This window comes from Anneissia japonica, unplaced genomic scaffold, assembly GCF_011630105.1.
Source record: "Anneissia japonica isolate Jap-2015-1 unplaced genomic scaffold, ASM1163010v1 scaffold287891_len339112_cov183, whole genome shotgun sequence".
In the NCBI taxonomy this organism is placed as follows: domain Eukaryota; kingdom Metazoa; phylum Echinodermata; class Crinoidea; order Comatulida; family Comatulidae; genus Anneissia; species Anneissia japonica.
In genome coordinates this window covers 140,990-166,677 of record NW_022749182.1, presented here as the reverse complement: position 1 = coordinate 166,677, position 25,688 = coordinate 140,990, and the positions used below count along the sequence as shown (strand labels likewise).

The following is a 25,688-nucleotide window of genomic DNA, read 5'->3' as shown; positions in this document are numbered from 1 at the left end:
AAATGTAATGTAGGCATATTTGTATAGCATAATATATTTTCATCCGGTCAGGATGAAAGAGAATGGCATCACTTTAACTGAAATAATACATTTGCCATTAGGTAAGGCTTTTTTTATACCTTGTTTCACTACAAACTTGTTTTTTTGAAATATCATCAAAGGAGGGTAGAAAAAAAAAATATAATTTTGTTCTCTTTTTTAGCAAAGATTTGTCAAAAACATCCAGATGGACGAGAAAATGAATTTTTATTTATTTGAATGTCAACAGTGTAGTAATGGGATGGTTAAATGCTTTAAATTTATACAATTAGGAAGAAATATCATATCTTATTTTTAGAGATTTCAAGGCAGCAGAGGGCGCAATTAAAATAAAGTAAATTTGTTTTTCTTTCTGAAATTTCCAAATTTTTTGTGGTGGCATGTGCGCTAATGTGGCAAAAAAAAAAATTTTATTTTTATTCGAAATCATCATTATTGGCAGGCAGCAGGTTTGCTAAAACAAGGTATAACAAAAATGTTTTTCCTTATGTATATTTCCTTTCAAAAGAATGCCTTTTGGGAAAGGAAATAATATTAGGTCTTGTAAACAAATTTGACATTTGACATAATATCAATATTGTATAGGTTGCCAAAGAAATTATAACTACATTTGACTAAATCATTTGATACAATTTATAATAAACAATATTAATTTAATCTCCTCTTTGTTGGATTGACTAGTGATATATATTATAGTAAAATTGTTGGTATGTCACTTTTTCTATTCTATTATTTATCTACTATTTGTGTTACATTTAATTTTACTTAATGGTAGTACTGTAATCTGTCTTTCAACAAAATTATGTTGGCAAATTTTATTCATATTTTTTTCATAAAAACTGATAATTTCCTCCAGTGGTAATTGCATTTGAAACATACCAAAATATATTCAGACTAAATCAGTTAGGCTTGACTACAAATATAAAAATATTCTATTAATTTCTAAAAATCTTAATAGATGTACAAACATAAAATAACAATACAAAGAAAGATTACAATGTCTTCATAACTATGGCAAAGATTTGTTTGTAGACTTTTCAGAATGCACGGTGAAATATTTTATTATTTCAAAAAGGTTCACCATAAATCATAAATTGCACAGAGTTTGTTCAATCAGTAACACTGACCTGTATTCGCTTTTGCCAGGCCTGCCCCTCCCCACCCACCGTTGTTGGACGCCAGGACGAGCCAGAAATATTAATTTGCCTAACGTTATTTATATTTTGATTGCCAATCACTAATACTGTATCACAATTTTGGGCCATACTAAGCCGTAAAAACTTTCTCCATGAACCCAACCAGGAATTTATATTCTGGGACCGAGGCAGATCTAGTTAGCCCCTTGATTCAGGACCCCCCTTTTGGTCAATTTCTGGAGCCACCACTCAAAGGGATTACTTATTTTGTATTATTATACTATAATTTGCAATTGTATATTGTGACTGAAATAATGAAATAAATTGAAGTGAATTGAAATCAGAATAGGAAAATCTGTATTTAACTAACTTAACTCTGATTTTACAATGCCTTATAACAAATATCACCCTCAGTATTGCATGTGTTAGGGCTAAGACACTTTGCATCAAGCAGCTGTTGGTAACAAATGCCCCCAATGTGACCCAAAATCTGCTGACAGTTGGTGGCATTTTACTTGGTATTCATCTTCACCATTAACTTGTCCTGCTACAGTTTCAGGCAACAACAACTTCCCAATTTTTTTTCCTGTGTTCATCGTGACATAACATTTCCAACTGTTTTCATTCGGCAGGAAGTCTTGGTATAACAGGAAGTATAAGGTTTCCAAACGATGAGTCCTGGGTCACATAGTATGCAAATGAATTGGATTGGGCATGCTGTCAAAAAGAAAAAAAATATAATCATTCATTTTTCATCATTACAGTCATTATCATCATCAATATTTCTACAATCATCACCATCATCTTAATAGTGACCGGCTCTTGCAAAAAACCAGCTGTTTGTCGGAAATATTCAAAATTGAATTGAATTGAATAATTGGTTGAATATTAACGAAGTTATGAATATTTAGTTGATTGGATATCAGCCATGTACAGTAGGTTTTGAGAAAACAGCTAAAGATTCCAAAATCAATAAAAATAATTTTAATATACTTTTTCCTTAGACTTAGTAATTGATATTTTACAGAAATTCTTAATACAGTATATCTTCTAAATGCAAAAACTTGAAAATGTTAAAAATTCTTTAACGTTTTGGGTGCTTGTGCGAAATTACCTGTAAAGCTTGTTTCTGCTGCATAGCCGAATGATGGGCCTCGGATGGATCTCTTGAAACCTAATTGTTAGAAACGAGGATAAATGAATATGAAAAGGCTACCTAACAAGAAAAAAAACAAAAAAACTCATTATTAAGCCCAGGAGTCGGTAACAGTTATTGATGCAGTGTAAAGCTATCCCCCTTTGAAATTTCAATTGCATCAAAGTTAGGCGAGTTTATACACAGGGACCAGAAAATGTGCTTCCTATCCGAGAAACATAGACCCTGTTGTCCAGACTGAAAATACTATTTTGCTGATCCAAACAAAATAATAATAATGCTCCATTCCCTCATAGAATTAGCATTTTCAAGTATTCGTAACAGGTTGAAGCACAATATTAGTAAGACATTCTCAATTTGCAGGTGCATGACTTTTAACAATTTCACCCCCCCCCCCCCCATTTCTTATGGTGATTTGTAGATGGAGAATTTTTAGTAAGAGGGTTACAAAGGTCACGAATAGTATATATATTTATAATATGCATTACATTGTGATGAGTGAGATTTTGGTCCTCGAGCGTGAGGCAGACGAAAAATGTGTGAGTCTCACGCCGAATGAGCGGGACTTGGTATGTGTACGGTAGTAATACTTGAGTAGTTGAAATACGTACACTAGATCGTCCTGGATAACCAATCTTTGATTGGTTGGAGGTTCCACTACTTCCGCTGCTACCACTAGCACTGCAAAATAAAATATACATACTAAATAATTACTCTTACATATGAAAGGCAAAACACCAGATATTGTTTGCAAATTTTAAGGTAATGTAGTACCATGTGTTTTATCCTTAAGAGGAAAAAATGATAAGATAATTGAATTAATTTAAACAGGCATGAACAAAAAAGACAACTAGCCTGTTAGATGGTCCTTGCATCATCATTCGCATCTTCTTCATTCTTAAATTCTCCAGTATGGTTAAATTTTGTTGCTCTGCAACAAAAAAAAAAAAATAATAATAATAATCTTGTTCCAAGTACACCACTAATTAAAACCTATTATTGACTATTTTGGTCATATTAATTTTTAAGCATTCACAAAATCAGATTTTTTCGTTGGCGAGATCACTATTGAGATAACGATAAAAATACAGTTAGATCAAAGTAATATTTTAAAAGAAATTTCGGTCGCAACGTTTTGAATATTTTAATATTATTAATTATATTTTAATTTATATAAATAGCCTGGCCCTAATTTGACTCAATTTTCTAACTTCAGTTAGACTAGACTTTTTTTTATACTTCCTTCCCTTGTTTCGCGAACTTATTTTTTAAAGATTGTCAGGAGGGCGAAAAAAAAATGATAATAAAATTTTGTTTTCTTGCCAAATACATCCAGACGAAGGAGAAAATAAAAATAACATTTTATTGGTGAATGTAAACAGTGTAGTATTATGGGATGGTTAAATGCTTTAAATTTACATTTAGAAAGAAATGTATACATACAGTATCTTATTTTTGGAGATTCAAGGCTGCGGCAGGCATATAAAAATAAGGAAAATCATTTATTTTTGTCCTGAAATTTCCATATTTCTGGACTCGGGTGCTCTAATTGGCCAAATATAAAATTGTATTTTTATTCAAAATCATCATTTAGAGGGGGGCGACGAATTCGCTAAACAAAAAAAGTCTTATTTCTCCGTGCGTCCAGTCCTATTTATATAAATAACATAACAGTTTTCTGATTTTCTCAAAACCTCCCACATCTGTCCTCAAAATAAATACAGTAGGACTGTCCTGTGCCTACCTATTGTAAGTGCGCCTACTACTACTACTAGAGGCTAGCCTAGCCTACTAGGCAGGCGGGAATGGAGTTTGGTTGGATGGTTGGTAGGACCAGGAACACTATAAACAACTCCCTGGTACTGTAGCACTAGGCCTAGCTAACCTAATTAACGGGACTAGGAGGCCTACCCAGAGGAATCGTTACAGTTAATTTACTTTAAAGAGAAACTAGCATTAATTATTAAAGTATTGCTATTAATAATAATTTATGAACCTTGTCCACCACTTGCGCCTGAATTAGACATCCTCTAGTAGCCCTGATTGATTTCGAAAACTATCAAACGAGCGAACACGATACTCGAGCGTATAGTAGGCTACCACGACCACAGGACTGCCGGGTGATTAGAGGAAAGAGAAAGATATGGTTGTAGAAACGGACCAGTAACCTCTGTTCAACGTCAACATGGCGGATGGTAGCGCTGGAGTTACTGGTGAAGATGGTGGGGATGGATTCAAAGATCCTTTGAGAATGCCATCTTATGATGAGGACGAAGATGAGGAAGTAGACATTGTGGTAAATTCATTTAATTTTATGCATATTGTAATATTTCATCGTCGTTCTTCATTTTACTAATGATAGGGCAGTGTTTTGTTGTGTAGGCCTAGGCCTAGTTTGGCTGCCACGCGCACGACTGCTGCAACTAGGCCTAGCTAGCCGCCTAGATCAGGATCGGCCTGGCTAAGCCAGCAAGGTATGCCTAAACTAGACCAGACGAGAAGTTTAGGCTATCCACACGGCCATAATTAGGACTAGTTCTACTACTAGGTTTAGGCCTTTTATGTGTCATGATTCGTGTATCCGTTGGCCTAGCTAGGCTAGGCCAGGCCTAGGCTATCAAGATCAAGGAAGACCAAACAAAAAAAAGTCTTGTTCAATGTTTATTTTTCCTAAATACTGCACTCTACAAATCCAACTATTATTATTATTATTTTAAAAAAAATACATGTTTCTCGTCCCCGCCCGCTTCCGTTTTTTGGAGCTGCCTCCTATTTTTTGTTATTTATTAATTTTTAATTTCAGAAAAAGAGATAAAAAATTATCCCAAAAAAACCCAGTAAATACCTTTTTTTCGGTAAATACATCGTGCGCAAAAGTCTTCATGGCCTATACATATTGTTCTCCAACATTCACATATGATAATTGTGAATTTTAATGCCTGAAAAACAATGACTAGGCCTAGTCGATGGCCTAGCTATGCCCACATTCATTACGATGCGCGACCGCCCATGTGATCTTCCAATCTCACAGGCTGGCGATGAAAATGATCGTACGACATTGCCGAAGCGCTAGACTTAGGCCTCGATTATTATTGCATTATTTTATGTGGTTATATTATACATTACACCTAAATAGGTCATCCAAGCGTATGTATATTGTTGGTGGAACATGACAATCTGATCTTGGGGGAAAAAATAACAAAAAACCATAATAACAAAATAAAAGAAAATAATGAATATCAAGTGCCTCCTCCTTCCTTTTTTTTAGAAAATCCGAATGAGAAACATGTATTTTTTATTATTTTGCCTTACCCATCCATGTTATTATTATTAATATTATTGAAATGTCATGCATTAGTTTTTTGGCTGTGGCTAAAGATCTGTTACTGGGCAATGGACTACAAGTAGCCACCATAGAAGGTGCCAGCATTTTTAAATCTGGGGTGTGGGGGTAGGCAAGTGTGGTGAGGGAAAAGGTAAAATTGTAGGGGGTATAAATATGTTTTCCCATAGCAGACAGAGATTCAATTTAGGAAGGTAAAATTGCTGGTATTAATTGTGATAAGCACACTACCGAATATACTGTAAAAAGCGAATGGACATGGATCACTATATAACTGAAGAAGTGGGATACTTCTTTTTGAGAAGGGGAGTAATATAACCTTTAAATGATATCATCAACTAAGGGTTGACTTTGACCCAATGTTGCTCTGGGAAGAGCAACGGAGGAGAACCTCGTTTGGAGACTGCTGTAGATATGAAAGAAACGATAAGATAAAATAAAATGAGATATGTATGAAAAAGCATAAGAAATGAAAAGGAAAGAAAAGAAATAAAGTAAATACAAGAAAAATCAAGGTTATATAGGAAACAAAGAAAAAGAAGAAAGATAAGGAAATATTACAAAGGTAATTTAAGCTAAAGAAGCAATGCATAAGGAGGCATTAGAAAGAAAGGGGAAAGGAAAGAAAAGAAAAGGTAATTAAAAGGAAAAGGGAGACTAAAGAAAGAAAAGGTAGGTAAATAGGAATCACGGAACGTTAAGGAAGCATAGAATGAAAGTAAAAGAGAAGATAAGTAAGTAATTAGACGGTTAGCTAATACTAAAATAGAAAACAAAAACAAGGAACATGAAAGTGAAATATAAGGTCAGCTAACATATTTTCCCCCTCTAGGGACCTTCTTTTGTTTTGCACTGTTGAAGCTTTTCAACTACTGTGGTAGTCAATGACAGCCACTTGTTCTGTTGATTCAGAACGGTTATTAAGAACTTTATTATTATTATTAGAGATACAGTAGGACCTCTGCCATGCATATAAGATAGATTGGAGTGTACTTGTAGAATAAATATTACTACACTGGATGCCATATTGTAGTATGGTATCTGCCTTCTTGTTTCTCGTTTATTGTTTGTTTCTTAATACAGTGTTCTCACCCTGTTTGCAGCATTTTTTCCTACTGAGAATCACATTTAGCACTGAAACTTTAAATCATAAATAGCGTGACATTGTTAAACCCACGCCTGTTGCTTTGATTATGCGAAGTTTTATTCCTGTACTGTGATTTGGGAGTGGTTAAATACTGCAGCTGACGTAAATATATGCAGGGAATTCGTTATTGACAACTTGCTCTTGTCAATATATTTTGACAAGAGCGTGTTGCAGGAGGGATTTCACTTTCCTTTCTCTTATTTTGTTTGGTAAAATAAAAAGTGCGAATACTTGTTTGCTTCTGAAAACTGCATGAATTCGCACTAAATAATATGGGTGCCTACTATAGAAATATCTAAACTAAATGCATAATTAATTTTAGAGTGATTATTGTTTAGAATTTCAGCAGGTCACCAGGTGGAGAGAGTGCAGCATCAACAAATGCTCTTGCAGGATCCTTCAAGATCGAGGCAGCTGATGTTGACACCAAAGACTTATTTGTAACTGTTGATAATCGCGAAAAACATGCAGGCAGTTTTGAAGTCTACATTACATACAGAGTTACAACTAAGGTATTCATTCATTCATCCATCTTTTATTTTTGAAATTTCATGTCCTTACAAAAAAATATCAGTTAATCTATAAAACACAAAAGAGAAAAATTTCAATATGAAAATAGCAAAAGGTATAGAAGGTAGTATTTTGACTTATATTTTATACAGTTTATTCCAATTTGATACTTACTAATTTTTTTCTTATCAAAACATCAATTAGGCCTATCATATCAATATTATTATATAATTCAAAATATCCATTTGGTTTGATCTAGAGGTGACCATTGTATGACCTCGTTAATTCCTTTCACTAGTAAATTGATTTCATATTTTTGTTTGCATATTCAAGTTTACTGACATTTAAAACTGGAAATTTTCAAATTTTCTTGACGTTTACAATCTGATTTGACGTTGTATATTTTTATGAATTTTTTTTTTGTATGATTTTTTAGACTACCAGAGGCTGTTTTGATAATTGTGAGTTTGCCGTGAGAAGGCGCTTTCAGGATTTTGTGTGGCTCCGTCAGAAGCTTACTGATGATCATCCAACTCATTTTATTCCAGTAAGTTTTTAAAAGCCGGTTACTCACAGCGTGCGACGACGAAACGCACACGAAGACGCGGACCCAACGGATCGTCTTTTTAATGAGGATCCATTCAGATTGCCACTGACAATCAGCAGACGGTGTTGCGTCATTTATCGCTCGCCGAAAGCAAATATGGATTCGTCGTGCGACTGTCGTATGATGCAGTGAGTGTACAGTATTAAGTAAAGTGATGAGGAGGGAAAAATATGATGGGAATTATGATAAATAGAAGAGGGAAGATGGTGATGGATTTTGATGCTTATAATGGTGATGATAAAGAGCAGAAGGCAGATGATGGGAATAAAGAAATGAAGAATAATATTTAAGAGGAAGAGGATGATAACTTAATGATTTCTTATAATGTGTTTTTGTCTTTTTGTTCAGCCGTTACCAGAGAAAACAAATATGCGGCTTTCCCGATTTAGCAACGAGTTCTTAGACATGCGAGAAAAAGCTTTAAATTCATTTCTGAACCGAATTGCTGAACACCCAACTTTGTCATTCAACGAAAATTTCCAGATTTTTCTCACGGCTAAGGCATGGGTAAAATTATATGTCTTTATCTACAAAGTCTTCTCTTTATACCTTTTGCATGCTTGTTGAATTCTGGACTAATCTTTCCTTTTTTTTTCCATTATTTTCACCAGCTTTGAGTGTCTTAACATCATGTTATGCATGGTTAAATATCCTTTTTTTTAACTTAAGCGAGATTTTTTTTATACTGTACCTTGTTTCGCAAACTTATTTTTTTAAAGATTGTCAGAGGAGGGCAGAAAAAAAAATACAAATAAAATTTTGATTTCCTATTTAACAAATGGTTGTTTCAAAAACCAGAGGAGGAAAAAATGTAAATAGTGTAGTAATGGGATGTTTAAATGCTTTAAATTTATTTAGTTGGGAAGAAAGATAAAAGACAACCGCGGGCATAATAAAAATAAAGATAAATTTTTATTTTTTTCTGAAATTTTTTCATGGCGGCGGGTTCACTAATTGGCCAAATATAAAATTTTATCTATTTGAAATCATCAGAAAGTATAAAACTAATCTTGCCTTAGGGAGTATATTACTATTTTACCTGATTCACCGACAAAAAATCTACTGAATATCAGTAAGGGATATCTGTTTTGATAATTCCCTACCAAGATTTGTTGCTTTCTCATGACTAAGTACAAACCTTAATTGCTAAGAGTCAGTACAAATATTAAATCCTGCATTGCATGCATTTTGATACTTGGAGTATGTATTATACTATCTTATCTGAGAATAATCAGTGGACCTTTTGGTTATTGATACACAGACAGTGAATATGTGTGCCACCCTGTTACCATGTGCGCAGATCCTTTTGAAATATCTTGGGAACATTATAGGCATTGAATCATTCTTTTTGGTGTAGTGAATTAAAATCTAAATATTGTATATTTCAGTCACTTAATTTTATGATATTTACAGGAACTTGAAACTCATAGAAGATACGCAAAAGGACTTGTAAGTCGTGTTGGAAGTTCGGTAAAAACTACTGCTGAATCTTATCGTCTCAAAAATCGCAGTCCAGAATTCACGACAATGGCAGACTATGTTGACCAATTTGGACAAAAAATTGGATCAGTAGATAGAATTTCACAGAGAATCGTTAAGGAACAAAGTGGTAAGAATTTAAAATCATAGGACACATAAATTGAAATAGTTATTTTTGAATCAGACAGACAGTAGCTTTGCATGTCTATGTATACCTGCATAAAAATTGTACATTGACCTTTAGCAAAGTTTGTTTATAACTTATTTGATCCCTTTATGAGGAATTCACTAGAGCTACTAGATCACCAACTTCTTTGTCCATTACACAATAGGAATTTAGGAACAATATCGCACCTATCTTACACCAAACTGACCCCCATATGTAGGTGCAGATTGTTGGGGGGGGGGGGGCAGGCGGGCCGCCCCAGGCCCCCTTTTGGAAAGCAAAAAAAAAAAAAAAAAATTGATACGAAACTTCATAATGAGTGAAAGCAGCATGCAATCTGGGGTAAGGTGGCCTTCACATGCTCAGGAAAGGTTAAATTATATAGCTAAATAAAACAGAAAAAATATTTATTCTAAAAATTTGTTTTTATAAAATTTTTTATAGAGTACCATACTGAGATCGCAGCCTTTGCCCCGTCCTTTGAACTTTGGTCTGATTCTGAAACAGATGTTGCTGATATTCTGCACAGTATAGCCATGTGTCTTGAAAAATGTGCCAACTTCACCAGATTAGAGGTAAATTACCTTATCTCTTTTATTATTTGTTACATTTTATATGAACTTCATTATTTACAATTCATTTTTATTTAAAATCTTGACATTATTTTTTGTATCTTTGTAGTTTGGTGTCTTCCACTGAGGAAAAAAAATTCAATACACTGCATTATGATATTGACAATAAAATGATGTTGAATGTTAATATGAATTTTATGCCAATGAGAGAGCAATGCAGAACGTCAATGCCTCTACTTTTTTTACTTGGTGTAACATGCTTTTAATGTAAAAATGCTAATATAGACATTAACATTATTAAGTCACCGTCACTGTAACTCCCAATGTTATTTGCCTATCCCCCACAGTCCAATAATTTTTCAATTAGTGGACGCTTGGTTTGATTTTTTAAGTTTGTGCAAAAAAAAAATTCCTCATTTTTCCATCACCGCGGAGACATCACGCATAGCAATGAAAACTAAATTGTAATTGAAAATAACTTTCGTAAAACAAGCTTAATGAGGACCCGAAGAAAGTTACTTCAAATTCAATGTTAAGTATGAACAATTAAGGAATTCATTGACTCAATGGACCCTCATAAACAAAACAAACTGAACGTTTAATATTAATATTCTAGAACTATTTTAAAGACTCAAGGAACAAATTTAGATGTACGGCCAGGCAGGAGGCCACCGAGGCCTGCTCCTACTAGGCCGTAGCCTAGCATAGTTATGAAATCATTGCACAATTTTTACCTGTCTGCATGCACCGACAAAAAAGATCAGTGAGGGTATTCTCTCTCAAATGCTGAAATGTGTATTTCTTTGACAAATGTCAAAGAAATGTCAAATGCTATCAAAATATCATTACAAACAAGTTCTTTCTAACACAATACGAATCACAATAGTTCACCGTATCCGTACTGTACTGCTGATTTGTAGTTAACGCGTACGTACCGTAGGAACACAAATCAGCAGACGCACAGCTAATTGTAAATACGCACAGTATACTGATCTTATCACTATAGCAACCGATGACTGCTACAACAGTTGGTTATTTTATTAAACAAAAATTAAAAGACGGCGATTGACTTGTAAAGCAATTAGTAGTAGAGCATGCATTGTACACTAAAAGAAAATTATTATACTTAGGTTAGATTTAATGCATTCAAATCTTTCCTTGAGGCCTTGCATGCCCTCAGGAAATTTTTTCAAGCATTAAATCTAACCTAAGTATAATAATTTTCCTATAGTGTACTATGCGGAGCTCTACAAATTGCTTAGTATTCATTCAATCATTAAATCCAAGAATTTTAAAAGTGGCACAGTGGATTGGATTGGATTTATTTGGTGTAAACACCAAGGGTAGCCCACAAAAGTATAAAAGAAGACTTATTTCCAGTGGGGTCCTTCTGGTGGTGATTGGGCAGCACACCGGGAGACAATACCCTACTTTTTTCCGAAGCGTGTACTGCATTCTTTAACGTGCACATGGGCCATAAATGCACATGGAATCAACAGTTTAAACATCTCATCTAAAAGGCGATGTGCTATTGTAACTTGTATTTCAGCCCTCCAGCTGAAACACGAGGAGAGGCAGTGATGGGAATTGAACCAGGGACCTAGAAATCTCTATGGTTCAGCACACACACAGTGGCTACCACCAGATTAGCCATTTCTTTATTCTTTATACTAGAGAACATGTTCAGTAGGAAATCTACTGTTTTCCCACAGGGCCCAGTAGAAGAAAGACAACAATCACATTTGCATTTAAAAAACAAGTGCCATACAGAAACTAGATAATATACATTTTCGGATTGGGGTCCTATTGTACTGCAATAGAGTAGATTGTGCACACACAAATAACTTTCAATGTAACAACTTCTTACCAGGTACCTATATTCCTAGGTGGAACAATAAATAGAAAAAATCCCTAGACAGACACAAAATGCACAGCATGAGATCTGTACCTGCGACCTCAAAGTTGAATTTAAACCGTGTTTTGCTGCGTCAAACGCTATCTCCCTGTTTTCTCTTCATTTCCTGATATTTCCGCTTTTCAGAATGTAGTCCAACAAGATGACTTTGGAAGTGTAATTAAGGAGTATGTTTTATATGCTGACGCGATGAAAGTAAGATATATTTCCTTTATCATTATGTATTTTAATGATAATAAAAATGATAACAAAACAGTTAATTACTGAGGAAGTATATTGTTATTAACACAGTTTGCACTCTAACTCGAGACCCTCCTAATTTGGTACCATCTTACCAACCATGAACTTTAAGTTAGTCACCAGCCTATGGTGTAAGAAAAGAAATGCCTGACCAACTGACCCAGATATCACTTTGCTATAATAGACAATACATTTTTTTTTTTTTTTGGCCTGGTAATGATGATGAAGGTAATAATAATTCAGTGACGGATCCAGAAAATTGAAGTAGAGTAGGCCCAGGGAGGAAGTTTCACAGGTGGAAGGTCTATGGTTGGGGTTTAGGTAAAAACAATGGAACATCTAGAGGGCCGGACGTGGCAATCTCAGACTGAAAATTGGAATATAATTTTCTTTTCTTCATTTTTAAAATAATTTTGCAAATTTTTTTTTGGGTGGGGGGAGAGTGATGACTAGGTTCCCCTTGAATCTACCATTGTAATTATAACAATATGATAACTGTATTAATGATTTTGATTTTTTTTTAGATGATTATGATGAATATACTTATTTCTACTGCACATTCCTGACAGTTGCATTTTCTAGGTTCAATTGCAGCTGTCATCTGGTTTAAAATGTGTCTTCATTTAATTGCTCTTATTCTTGTCTATGACAATGTGCCCCAGATTTTATTTTATTTTATTATTTTATTGACTATTGTATATTTTTCCAGAATGTACTTAAAAAAAGAGATTCGATTCAAATGGAATATGAACAGTGCCTTGATGAACTCAATCGAAAGAAAAATGAACGTGAGCATGTAAGTGAAATATCATATCTCACCTTCACTTTCTTGACCTCACTTCCTGTGTAGGTCAGATTAGCTTCCACCACATTGAATGTAATGTCATCTCCATGGTGATCAGTCATCAGTATGCAAATGCTATGCATTATATAGAAATCCCTTGATAATATCTTGCATGCTGTCTATATAACCTAAAGTAGTGAAGTCGATAACATCATTAAAATTTATTGAACTTGTAATATAAATCTCAGTAAATGCTGAGCTAATCTGAGGGTTTAGTTGCAGATGTTCACATCTATATAATACAATACCCAATATCTATTTCCTGTTCATATACAATTTTTTTTTTTAATCTGCATGTAAGATGTACAAGACTTTCCAAATCTTGTACTTTCAAGTTCACATTTTTGTTTTCATGGATTATTCTCTACCTCTCTATTTTACTTTTTTCCTATCCTTGTACAATGTTTTGTTCTTGACTGTCTCACTGGGAATATTTGTTAAAATTTGGTATTATTTTTTATATAATTCAAAATTCAAAGCTTTTTGTTGTAAACTTCACTTTGACCATAAATTATATGAATTAGAAAAGCCTTCACTCAGTTTAGAGTGTGTGTTCATGTAGTATAGATATCATAGAGTATAGTGAATGTAAAACGTAATGATTTCATTAGAGTATACAGTACTATCTTGTTACTAATGCTTTTTAATATGAATATTTTATATTTATTTAAGGGATTAACTTTCAATTCAAATAAAATTTATAAAAAGAAACCTTTTTCTTTGCTAATTAACAGACATAAATAAATAATACCATATAGTATATTTTAGTTCATAAACTGGCAGGTAGTTAATATAAAATTGTTTGTAGCATTTGTAGTTTAGCTTCTTAACCTTGAAGGTTGGGGGTTCAATCTCTTTCTTTTCATATTACTTGTGCCCATGGGCAAGGAAATTTGTCTGACAGCAGCTCCCCACACAGTAGTGCAAGTATAAAAGTACCTGGTAGGTTCGAAGGCAAATTAACCTAAATTACTACTAGATTACAACATCATGCAATTCTCCTCACAGAGTTGATTATGTGTTCCAAATGTGTTAGACCAAATGACTGAAGAAAGTCTTGATTGTGTGAAATTCTATGTATCTCTTAACATAACATTATTACTATTATGTTATTTGAAGAGCCACTAGATAGTGATTCAGTTCACTTTTTTACAATCCTGTCCGGCCAATTGATTGTTGTATTTTGCTCTCTGTTATTTTCCGTTTGTGAATTTTAATGTTCTTTGGATGAAATATTAAAATGAAATGAAAATCAGCAATTACTGAATTTCCCCAATCTGTCTCATAGCAATTTCATTAATTTTTTTTTTTTAGAAAAAAAAAATTGAAGTTGAATAAATTATAATAAATAACAGTAGACTATGAAGTTTGTAGTTGGCTTTGGGAATTTTAAATTCAATTGCTCTATATTTTGTCTATTCAGCTATGGTTTTTAATCATGGTTTAAAATATGAGGATGTTTCAAGTTATTCTCCAGATTTTTTTTAAAAGTAGTAACTGACATTTAGAGATGGTAATCTGGACATTGCAATCAAGCTTGTTTAAAGTAAAAAGGTTTCACTGGAACTATAATTAAGTAATTATAGTTCAGGTAAATCCTTTCTATACAGTATAAGCAATCAAAAATCCAAAGTATAAAACAACATTAAATATTGCACAAATCTTGGAATAGCTATCTGGATGCTATTTAATTTTGGTCTGTAGTACTTTTTGCAACCTTTAGAAGCTTTGTGGTTAATTTCAGTCTAAGCAAACTAGGCTATTTTACTTGTATCTTACTTGTATTCTTGGGCCGTCGTGTAGCATAAATGCTTATATGGCCCACTCTTCTTCAGGTCATAATACTCCTTCGTGGTGGCGTAAATTTTGCTGGGTACTAATCAAGTCCGTGTGCTAGGTCTAAATTTAATGTATGTTTCATGGTACAGTAGAACCCCTCATTTACGAATTCCCGATTTTATGAGCGTAAAATCATGTCATTTTTTTGTCATAAATAAAGTTCCTATTTCACGTACAAAACACACGCGTGTTAAGAATTAAATGTTAGGCACATGCTGGAGTTTATTCGCTCGGTCTTAGACGGTTTGCTGTACACTATCAGCGATCTCTACTACAATTCAACGCGGCGATCATACTTCATGTCTGCAGCAGTGAGAAAACTCCGCCCAATAAGTAATAGAAAAGACATAATAATGTTCGTAATTAACCAACCTACCAAATTTATTTTAACCAATGATATTCAAATAAATTTCACACAAGAGATTACTGTGAAGTTTAAAATGGATTTTTTTATTTATCAAATCTCACTAACGTTAATCTACCATTTCAATATTTCCCCCATAAAATAAGACACTGACACCCACATTTTCTTTTTAACTTTATTATTCATTACATAAATGTTAATGTAGGCATAGAACAATCGTATTGCATACAAAAAAAAAATGTAAAGTTCTTGGAAGCGCTGTGTCTACAGCCAATCAGCGCTCTTCTTTTAATAAGTGAACCCCTGGTTTCCGGGTTATTGTGTACAGGTATTTACTTGACGCCACAAGCACACGGATTGAGTGAAAAACATTGTTGCTTCACTCGACCTGTTGCGGCGCCCGTGGGGCTGTGTTTCTTCTTAACCTAAAAGATAAGCCATAATTTTTTGACTGAGAAAGAGAGAATAAAGTTTGTATACACATTAACAAGTATGTATAGTACTGTAAAATTATGATCGTTATTTTGAATTTCTTTTCGAGCGCAAGTAGGAGTTTTGGCCCCAATCCAACAAATTCCAGTCCAGGCCTAGCCTAGCCCAGTGTAGCATCGGTAGTGTAAATACATAGGAATTTCACACAACCCCCGATTTTACGTACGAATGATTTTTACGAATGCCTTTGGGACTGTCCTGTACGTAAATGAGGGGTTCTACTGTATTATTATTATTTTTTTTATTTCTTTTTTTTTTTTTTTTATAGAGGTGGCAAAAAACTAATACACTGTCATTATTTGCTTCAAGACATTATGTAAATCCCTAGTGAATCTAAATTAAAATCTAGGATTGGATATCTTCGAAGTGAGGTGCAACAAGGAAAACCGCGAAAGTCAGAAGACTAATTTCTAGTGGTGGTCCTTCTGGTGGTGTACTGTATTGGGCAGCACACAGGGAGACAATCTGCTACTCTTTTTCGATGAGTGTAGTGTATTTTTTAAAGTTCACACAGGCCATATAGTATTATCTTCTTCACTGTGCATAATAATTACATAATTAACTGTTTATCTGCCTAAGCTTGGAATCTTATTCTTTATAATATTAGTAACCCACCTACTCTATGTATGGTGGTTTGTAACTTTTATACCAGAATATGAGACTTTTTTTTTTTGTGTATTCAATTGCATATTCAAAATTATCTTCTGGTACATTTATACCAGGATGAACTTGATTTGTTAGTTTTATAACTTACCTAAAAAAATAATGGACCTGGTACATTTATAACAGGATGAACTTGATTTGTCCGTTTTATAACTTACCTAAAAAAGATAATGGACTCATCTGTCCCAGGTATTATTATAAGTTTAGTATCTTGCTCCACTTTTGTAAAATATATGGCTTTTGTTGAATGCACTATTATGGTTTTTTTTTTTATGATTATGTTGTTAATTATTTCTTTTGGTAATTTTTTTGTAGTTTATTGTAGTTGTACAAGTTAAAAATTGTTTTTTTCCCCTTGATTTTCATTATTTTTCTTATTCTTAACTTCAATATACAATGTGTTTAAATATTGAATATTTGAAAATGAAGCCCACTATCAATACCTGTCTCTTATACACATCTAGATGTGTATAAGAGACAGGTACTATCTTGTTACTAATGCTTTTTAATATGAATATTTTATATTTATTTAAGGGATTAACTTTCAATTCAAATAAAATTTATAAAAAGAAACCTTTTTCTTTGCTAATTAACAGACATAAATAAATAATACCATATAGTATATTTTAGTTCATAAACTGGCAGGTAGTTAATATAAAATTGTTTGTAGCATTTGTAGTTTAGCTTCTTAACCTTGAAGGTTGGGGGTTCAATCTCTTTCTTTTCATATTACTTGTGCCCATGGGCAAGGAAATTTGTCTGACAGCAGCTCCCCACACAGTAGTGCAAGTATAAAAGTACCTGGTAGGTTTGAAGACAAATTAACCTAAATTACTACTAGATTACAACATCATGGAATTCTCCCCACAGAGTTGATTATGTGTTCCAAATGTGTTAGATCAAATGACTGAAGAAAGTCTTGATTGTGTGAAATTATATGTATCTCTTAACATAACATTATTACTATTATGTAATTTGAAGAGCCACTAGATAGTGATTCAGTTCACTTTTTTACAATCCTGTCCGGCCAATTGATTGTTGTATTTTGCTCTCTGTTATTTTCCGTTTGTGAATTTTAATGTTCTTTGGATGAAATATTAAAATGAAATGAAAATCAGCAATTACTGAATTTCCCCAATCTGTCTCATAGCAATTCGTCGGGGACAGTCTTAAGCCGTCGTGAGAAATATTAAATATGTTTAATATTCTACTACGCGACTAGCTGCCCCCGACGCACACCATCGCGTCTGCGTTCAACTCACACAGACCCGACGCGACAACAAATCGCGTCGGGCTGCGTCGGCCGACGCTGTCTGAGTTGGCCTTTAGAAGCTTTGTGGTTAATATGAGTCTATGCAAACTAGGCTATCTTACTTGTATCTTACTTGTATTCTTGGGCCGTCGTGCAGCATAAATGCTTATATGGCCCACTCTTCTTCAGGTCATAATACTCCTTCATGGTGGTGTAAATTTTGCTGGGTACCAATCAAGTCCGTGTGCTAGGTCTAAATTTAATGTATGTTTCATGGTACAGTAGAACCCCTCATTTACGAATTCTTGATTTTACGAGCGTAAAATCATGTCATTTTTTTTGTCATAAATAAAGTTCCTATTTCATGTGCAAAACACACGCGTGTCAAGAATTAATTGTTAGGCACGTGCTGGAGTTTATTCACTCGGTCTTAGACGGTTTGTTGTACACTATCAGCGATCTCTACTACAATACAAAACGCAGATAGTGCGCTTTAAATACACCGACATTTAACACGGCAATGATACTTCATTAAGTAGCAGTAATAAAACTCTGCCCAATACGTAATAGAAAAGACATAATAATGTTCGTAATTAACCAACCTACCAAATTTATTTTAACCAATGATATTCGAATAAATTTCACACAAGAGATTACTGTGAAGCGTATAGGCCTACAGTCACGTTTAGGTTCAATTTATAATTTTATCTTCGGAGTGAGGTGCAACAAGGAAAACCGCGAAAGTCAAAATACTAATTTCTAGTGGTGGTCCTTCTGGTGGTGTACTGTATTGGGCAGCACACGGGGAGACAATCTCCTACTTTTTTTCGATGAGTGTAGTGTGTTTTTTAAAGTTCACACAGGCCATATAGTATTATCTTCTTCACTGTGCATAATAATTACATATTTAGCTGTTTATCTGCCTAAGCTTGGAATCTTAGTCTTTAGATAATAGTATTAGTAACCCACCTACTCTATGTATGGGTGGTTTGTAACTTTTATACCAGTTATGAGACTTTTTTTCTTCTTTTTTTTTGCGTATTCAATTGCATATTCAAAATTGTCTTCTGGTACATTTATACCAGGATGAACTTGATTTGTTAGTTTTATAACTTACCTAAAAAAAATAATGGACCTGGTACATTTATAACAGGATAAACTTGATTTGTTAGTTTTATAACTTACCTAAAAAAAATAATGGACTCATCTGTCCCAGGTATTATTATAAGTTTAGTATCTTGCTCCACTTTTGTAAAATATATGGCTTCTGTTGATTGAATGCACTATTATGGGTTTTTTTTATGATTATGTTGTTAATTATTTCTTTTGGTAATTTTTTTGTAGTTTATTGTAGTTGTACAAGTTTAAAATTGTTTTTTTTCCCCCTTGATTTTCATTATTTTTCTTATTCTTAACTTTAATATACAATGTGTTTAAATATTGAATATTTGAAAATGAACCCCACTATCAATACAGACCAACAATGCTACATTTACATGAACATAATGTCTCTGTAGAGACTAGTCGCTAGACTTATAAACTCAGTGCATACAAATTGAAATTGATTTTTTAAGTTTACAGAATGATGGATACCATAAAACTATAATTTATTTGTTAACTGGAGAAAGCGTTTTCTCAAGTAACGTAGTTTAATTTATATAGCGCCTTTATGCAATTGGCATGTTGTGCTTTTAAAGATAAATTGAATTGAAGCAGTAAAAGTGAACATACATTACATTGGAAGCAGAGATGTAGTTAAATTAAGTTAAACTGAAAAGACAGGTTATCAGCAAGTTCTGTATATTTTCATTTATAAATTATAATAAACAACTGGCATGTCTTGTATTCTATACAGTAGCTTGGAGCAACTTTAAAAGCTCTCTCATTGTCTCATTCTAATAGAGTACATTTTGCACAAGATAAAATCATATAGCACCCTTGTACATTTTTATTTCCTAATATAGCATCCTCTATTTTATACTGTATTAGCCAACTATAATAGCACTCTCTATATGTTATAGAAGATTAACTATTGTGTAAGCGTAAACCTGGGTTCAGTCTCAGCTATTGTCAGGTTTTAGTCGGTGTCCCTATTATATTTGCCAATCGAATAACCCTCACATTGAGAGGGTTTTAAGGAGCATGTTTTTTGTTGTACTGTAGAAGTCAAGTGACACTCCATTGCTTCTGCTAAGGTCCCCAGGGGCCTACCCCAAATTTCTAATTCCAAGTGAAGTGAAAATTATTAGTTAGATTTCTGGGCTGCAGGTTGAAGACATTTTGATTTGTTGAATAATTTACATCCTGTTTTGGCTACTACAGTAGTTCAGTGGTGGTGCCAGCGGGGGCAGGGGGAATTTTTCACTCTGCCAGACAGGCCTGGACTCCCATCGTCCGATGCCATGACGAGGTCGTTGGGCCAAAGTAATAATTTGCCTATTCTGATAACGTTTATTTTGATTGGCAATCCCTAATGTTGTGGTCTAGAAGAACAATTTTGGGCGAATACTAAGTCATAAAAACACTCCCTGTGAACCCTACCAGCGATTTTTATTTTGGGACACTGACTGAGATTCTAGTCAGCCACTTGGTTCGCATCCCCTGTCGGCAGATTTCTGGAGCCACCACTGTGCTAGTTGTGGTTATTCTATCTCTGTGGAGCAGGCCTTTGTGAATGTTGTTCTTGTTCCACTCTTCAGGTGAAGATAACAGACCAGAATTACTCGTTTGCAGCATTTATGGGCAAAGATCCTACAGACGTCAAGCAAGATAAAAGTAACAGGCTTGATACACAGATAACAAAGGTATTAAAAAATGAATTAAAACTGAGCGGTTGGTTGGAGGGAGACAGCAGTCATTGTACATAAGATAAACCACAAATTTAAAATTCAGGGTAAAAGAAAGTAACATATAAAAAATTGCTTAAATATCAATGTATTTGTCACCATCATTATCATTCCTATCATTATCTTCATCACCATCATCCATCATCACCACCATTGTCACCACCATCATCACCACCAACACCACCACCAACACAGTCATCATCATTTTCCCCTTGCTTCTAAGTTTTGAAAATGTGTCAACAAAATAATCAGTAAGCAATAGAGAAAAAAACTTAATATTATCTTCAGAGATTTTGCAGTCTTTATTCATTTTAATCATCATTTTAAACAAACGAATTAAAAGGTAATCCTGTACTTTGAACTTACGACTAATTTACATTCATTGATTAAATCGTTTATTTAAATTCTTCTAAATAATGTACTGTATTCTGTATAAATAAATTTGATTTTTTTTATTAAAAGTAAATTGTTAGCAGCTAGGCAGTTAAACACAATATATTAATTATACACAATATATTTAATGCATGGGTAGCTAATAACATAATATAACTAACATTCAAAATGGAATTATTGGACATGTATGCACGACCATTAAGTGCTTAGTGGTTAAGCAACTTTCCTTTAATCTCAGGGTCCTGCTATAGGTTTTCAATCTTGTGAGACCATCTAGAAGTGCCGTAGACATAAATTTGCCCCAATTAAGGTGGGGCTGAGGTATGGACCTTCAATTTGTAAAATTCCCTCCCTGGGCCCCATCTGATTTGGATTTGGATCTGCCAATGAACGTTAAGAAATTCACATTTCAAACTGACCAAATGCTTGAATCAAAATCATCTGTGCTTTTTAAACAGCATGTTTTGTTTTTAATCACAGTTTTTCATCTTCCTTTTTAATTCCATTTAATTTAATTTACAATTTTTTTAAATCATATTTTACCATTTTTTTCTTCTTGCTTTTTAATTCCATACCTACATTTATTTTAACGCTGAATTTAATATTTTGGTTTTTGCAATTTTCCTATTTTCTGAATGTTCAACTACAGTAGTGCTAAGTACAGTTGTACTAACTGGAATGAAGTTGTTAAAAATGAGATTTAAAATAAACCACTTTTTTCTGATATAACAACCAAAAGTAAAAGTTATGATAAAATATATTATTCAGATGGATTTTGTAATATGTGCTGTACAGTCAAATCAATTTGTGCAATTTTTAAAATCTGCAAAGTCTTTTATCTTACAAAATAATATAATGAAAATATTTGGACATGCTGTACGAGTTGGAAATACCACATTTTCTGATCACCAGTGAGGCATATTCCCATACTGCGGTTTGGGTGCTGACTTAAGCTGTTCATTTTTTTCTATTTTTCAATTATATCTCTTCATTTGTTTCAGTACTTCGCATGTTACCAATAACCTTTTACTTTTAATTTTTTCTATAGCTTCAAAAGCAACTAGAGGTATTGAATGATCGTACAGAAGTTGCAAATGCTGACCTTAAAGCCGACATGGATAGATGGAACAAAACCAAACGTAAAGACATCAAAGAGCTCTTCACTTCTTGGGCTGAGGGAAGAATGAAATATTATGACTTGGTAAGTTGTATTTTTATTTATGTTGGATTATTACTTATATTTAATTCGAAAAAAATTCCTCCACTAATGAGCTAATTTTTAAGTACCTAATTTATCAAGCCATCGATGACCAAGATTTTTGAGCCAATGTGCACTCAAAACAAAAGGGTCTACCAAATTTACCTAGCTAGAGGAGAATAAAAATAAAATCAAATAAATTGAAGATGCCCTTTGACCTTTGCTCAAAATCAAATTGCAGTTTTCATGGAAAGAATGTAATGTGGTGATGGAATCAGTTTTTATCAGGATTTTCGTAGTAAATGCAAAAAACTGAATTGAATTGATTCGTGTCTCACTGAAATTTTACTAGTTTATTAGAAAGTTTTAAGAATGTAATTCAATTTTTAAATTATATTTTTGAGTGAGCACAGTCCTTTGACTGATGCTAAATCTTTTGTTGACCAGTAAGTCAGATAGATTTGTTGTATGGTTGGAACTGTTTGAATGATCTGCAATTACTTTTGAGAAATTGTGTAATACGGTTAAACTTGCCTAAGTCTACTTTGCCAAAGTCGAATAATTTCTAAGTCGATCTAATTTTCACATGCCAAATAGTTGTGTTTTATATTATTTAACAATCTTTGAGTTGAATATTATCTAAGTGGAACAATATTTCAGTGGCAATTTGGATTCGACTTAGGCAAGTTCAACTGTAATAATTACATCTATTGAAGCATTTACTACTTTGTTTTTCAGTGTCTGTCTTCTTGGGAAGATGTCATCAAGACCCTACAGACTAAGAAGCAGGACGAGGATCAGTTGGACTCTCCTGATTCGAATGAACCAGCAAGTGAGACTAGCGACCCAGAGATTCTTGAATACCCAACCCAAGATACATAAACACACACAGTTATATAACCAAGCTAGGCCTACACTTGTGGATTTCGGGGCTTGGTAGCCCCAAATAGAAAATTTTATACTGGGTGATGCAATCACCACCTCATCCGATGTGCCTAGCTTGGGCCCTAAGTTTAAGCCTTTGGGTTATAGCATTACATAAGTCAGGTAATGATGGTAAAGGAAATTTTTTGAGATATCAATACTATACTATTTGAAAGATGGGAATTAAATCTATTTTTTATTAGATTTGGTTTTCATTAATACACCTTTAAATGTATAAACATTTTGTTGCATTCATACTTATTATAAAGTTGCATATTGCGTGTAATTTTTATGCCAATATAGTGACATCTGCTTTCATACTTTTTACTGGTGCCCTATCATTCCATGCAATAACATGTCTATTTATTTTCTTCTCAATAATGGTATTGAATCGTTATGTGTTCAATGAATAAATTATAATTTTAAGACTTTTAAATTGAAATGAAGAAATATTTGTAATATATTATGCTACAATAAGTATAATCTCTGTTAAGTATAATTACTTTTAAGAACTGTAGTTTCTTAATACAGAGTGTTGTATATATTGTCATTTTGTTTTCAGAAAATTTACTTTTCTAAAATCTTTGCATATTTCCAGGATTGCAGCAAGGTATACACCCACTCATCATTATTCCCCCTCCCACCATTATATCCCTTCCCACCCTCATTCATACCCCCATGTCACTACTCCTAGATACACTGTGTTGTAGATGAGGGATCTGCAACAGGTAAATACTACCCTTCTTGGTTTAATATCTAACTTGGGACACACCCCTGGTTAAGCATTCCTGGATAAGCATTCCTAGGAGCACCCTGGACCAACACCCCTGGATAACCTGCAGTTACCATTGACTTGACCATAAGTATACTCCTTAATCAATATTTAACCAATTATTATAATCAAGATACTGTAATGTGTTTATTTAATACAAATTTAAGTGTTACTTTGCAACAAGTGCTTAAACTTTTCTGTAAATGGTAGTTTTCTTAATTACATTCTCATATTGCAAATAAGAATAAATAAATTTATTTTATTTGAATATATACTATGTCTATTTATATTATTGTCTTTATTGCTATGCTATAATTGATTCTTTTTTTTTTAAATGTGAACTCTGAAATATTAAATGTATAGAGTAATTGTCCAATAAAGTTAATAATTGTAGTTTAAATTTTTTTTAAGGTTGGTCCACACATAGAGCAGTGGTCCACATTATCATATGATGTCATATGATGACAAATAATGTGATTTGCCTGTGGGTGAGATATGACATCCTGGCCATTTATTATATTTTACATCATCAATTTTAGATTCATTTAGAAAATCTGCAATCATGCCAAACCCAGCACCACTGTGTTTTACATGAATCATTGATCACATTTGTAGTTGAAAAAAAATATTCTGAAAATGATGTTTACCAATTTATGGTTTGGACCAACTAAATCTATGAGTTTATATAAAGGTTGATACCTGAAGCTCTAGGCTCATGTCAGAGTACCTATACCTCTTTCTTATGGCATTTGGGTTTTTAAAACTCCTGACATCTGGTTTGAGAGTCGGAACCCTGACCGCCTCAACGCTTACTATAAACTACAGTATTCAATGACAAAATTGTATTTTTGAGCAGTTTTCAGATTATGCTACAACAGTATATCTATCATTAATTTTTTTTTTTAGATAATTATGCATTATTATTAAGGTTGGAATGATTAAATAATTATTATTTTAGTCCATTTATTATTTTAGTCCAATATTGCTAATGAATTATTTAACTCCATAATAATGTATAAATAATCCAGCTTGAAAATTTCATGATTTTGATTACTGTGTTTGTTTCAATTATTTTAATCGATGATTGGTTTTTAATTAATTTTTTGATTTGACTAATAATTAAAATGACTCAATCAGCGGTGCTCATAAATCATGTTTTTGTAAATATACAATTTAAAAAAATCTTTCAGAGATTGATAATAAACTATAAATAAGAATGGTATAAATACAGAAAAAATTGTAGTCTCATTTGTATTTGTATCGGTCTATATGTTATAGAGGCTGTTTTGAAAGCAATTGTGTTGGGTGGTGGTGTTAAGAGAAGGGATTGATTAATGGTGTGGTCTCAAATCACCAATGCCATCATCCTCTCCATTTTTATACACCATAATTACATTCCCTATTATGATTGCTGTCCTCAATATTGTGTAAAAAAAACATTCTTCAGATATGAGAATTGCTTTCTGTCTTCTTTTGTCCTACTTCGTTTTTGTTGACACTGGTGGTGCCAACTGGTTAGGGAAGGGGCAACTTCATTTTTAATGCAATCCCTAATATTCTGGTCTAATATGAACAATTTTGGGCCATATTGAACCCAACCACTGGGATTTTTCTTCCAGGACCCCTGTCGGCAAATATCTGGAGCCATCACTGGTTGTAATTGTTGTTCTTTTTTTTCAGACATTAACATTTTCACCAAGACTAATGATTAAACTCATGAAATACATAATTGTTGTTGGTTTATAATCATATAATATTAAAGTTATATCACTGTTGCTGGCTAGATTATCA

General features: G+C 33.3%; 2 protein-coding genes across 4 annotated transcripts; one reads left to right on the top strand and one right to left on the bottom strand.

The window, feature by feature from the left end:
• Positions 1–406: 406 nt before the first annotated feature.
• LOC117121005 (SOSS complex subunit C-like) lies at positions 407–4,479 on the bottom strand. The gene is made up of 5 exons (XM_033266100.1): positions 4,328–4,479; positions 3,187–3,262; positions 2,943–3,012; positions 2,290–2,349; positions 407–1,892 (listed from the first exon to the last, which is right to left on the bottom strand). The coding sequence occupies exons 1-5, from the start codon at positions 4,356–4,358 to the stop codon at positions 1,797–1,799; spliced, it is 333 nt and encodes a 110-aa protein (XP_033121991.1). The 5' UTR covers positions 4,359–4,479; the 3' UTR covers positions 407–1,796.
• Positions 4,459–25,028, top strand: LOC117121004 (sorting nexin-7-like). 3 transcript variants are annotated; one of them, XM_033266098.1, is made up of 11 exons: positions 4,459–4,627; positions 7,160–7,333; positions 7,768–7,878; positions 8,287–8,439; positions 9,352–9,547; positions 10,028–10,158; positions 12,197–12,265; positions 13,020–13,106; positions 20,464–20,568; positions 22,052–22,204; positions 22,940–25,028. In XM_033266098.1, the coding sequence occupies exons 1-11, from the start codon at positions 4,517–4,519 to the stop codon at positions 23,081–23,083; spliced, it is 1,434 nt and encodes a 477-aa protein (XP_033121989.1). In that variant the 5' UTR covers positions 4,459–4,516; the 3' UTR covers positions 23,084–25,028. The 3 variants fall into 3 exon arrangements, with proteins under 3 accessions (XP_033121989.1, XP_033121990.1, XP_033121988.1); XM_033266097.1 differs by having other exon boundaries at positions 4,461–4,627; positions 8,287–8,445; XM_033266099.1 differs by lacking the exon at positions 20,464–20,568 and having other exon boundaries at positions 8,287–8,445.
• Positions 25,029–25,688: the final 660 nt, after the last annotated feature.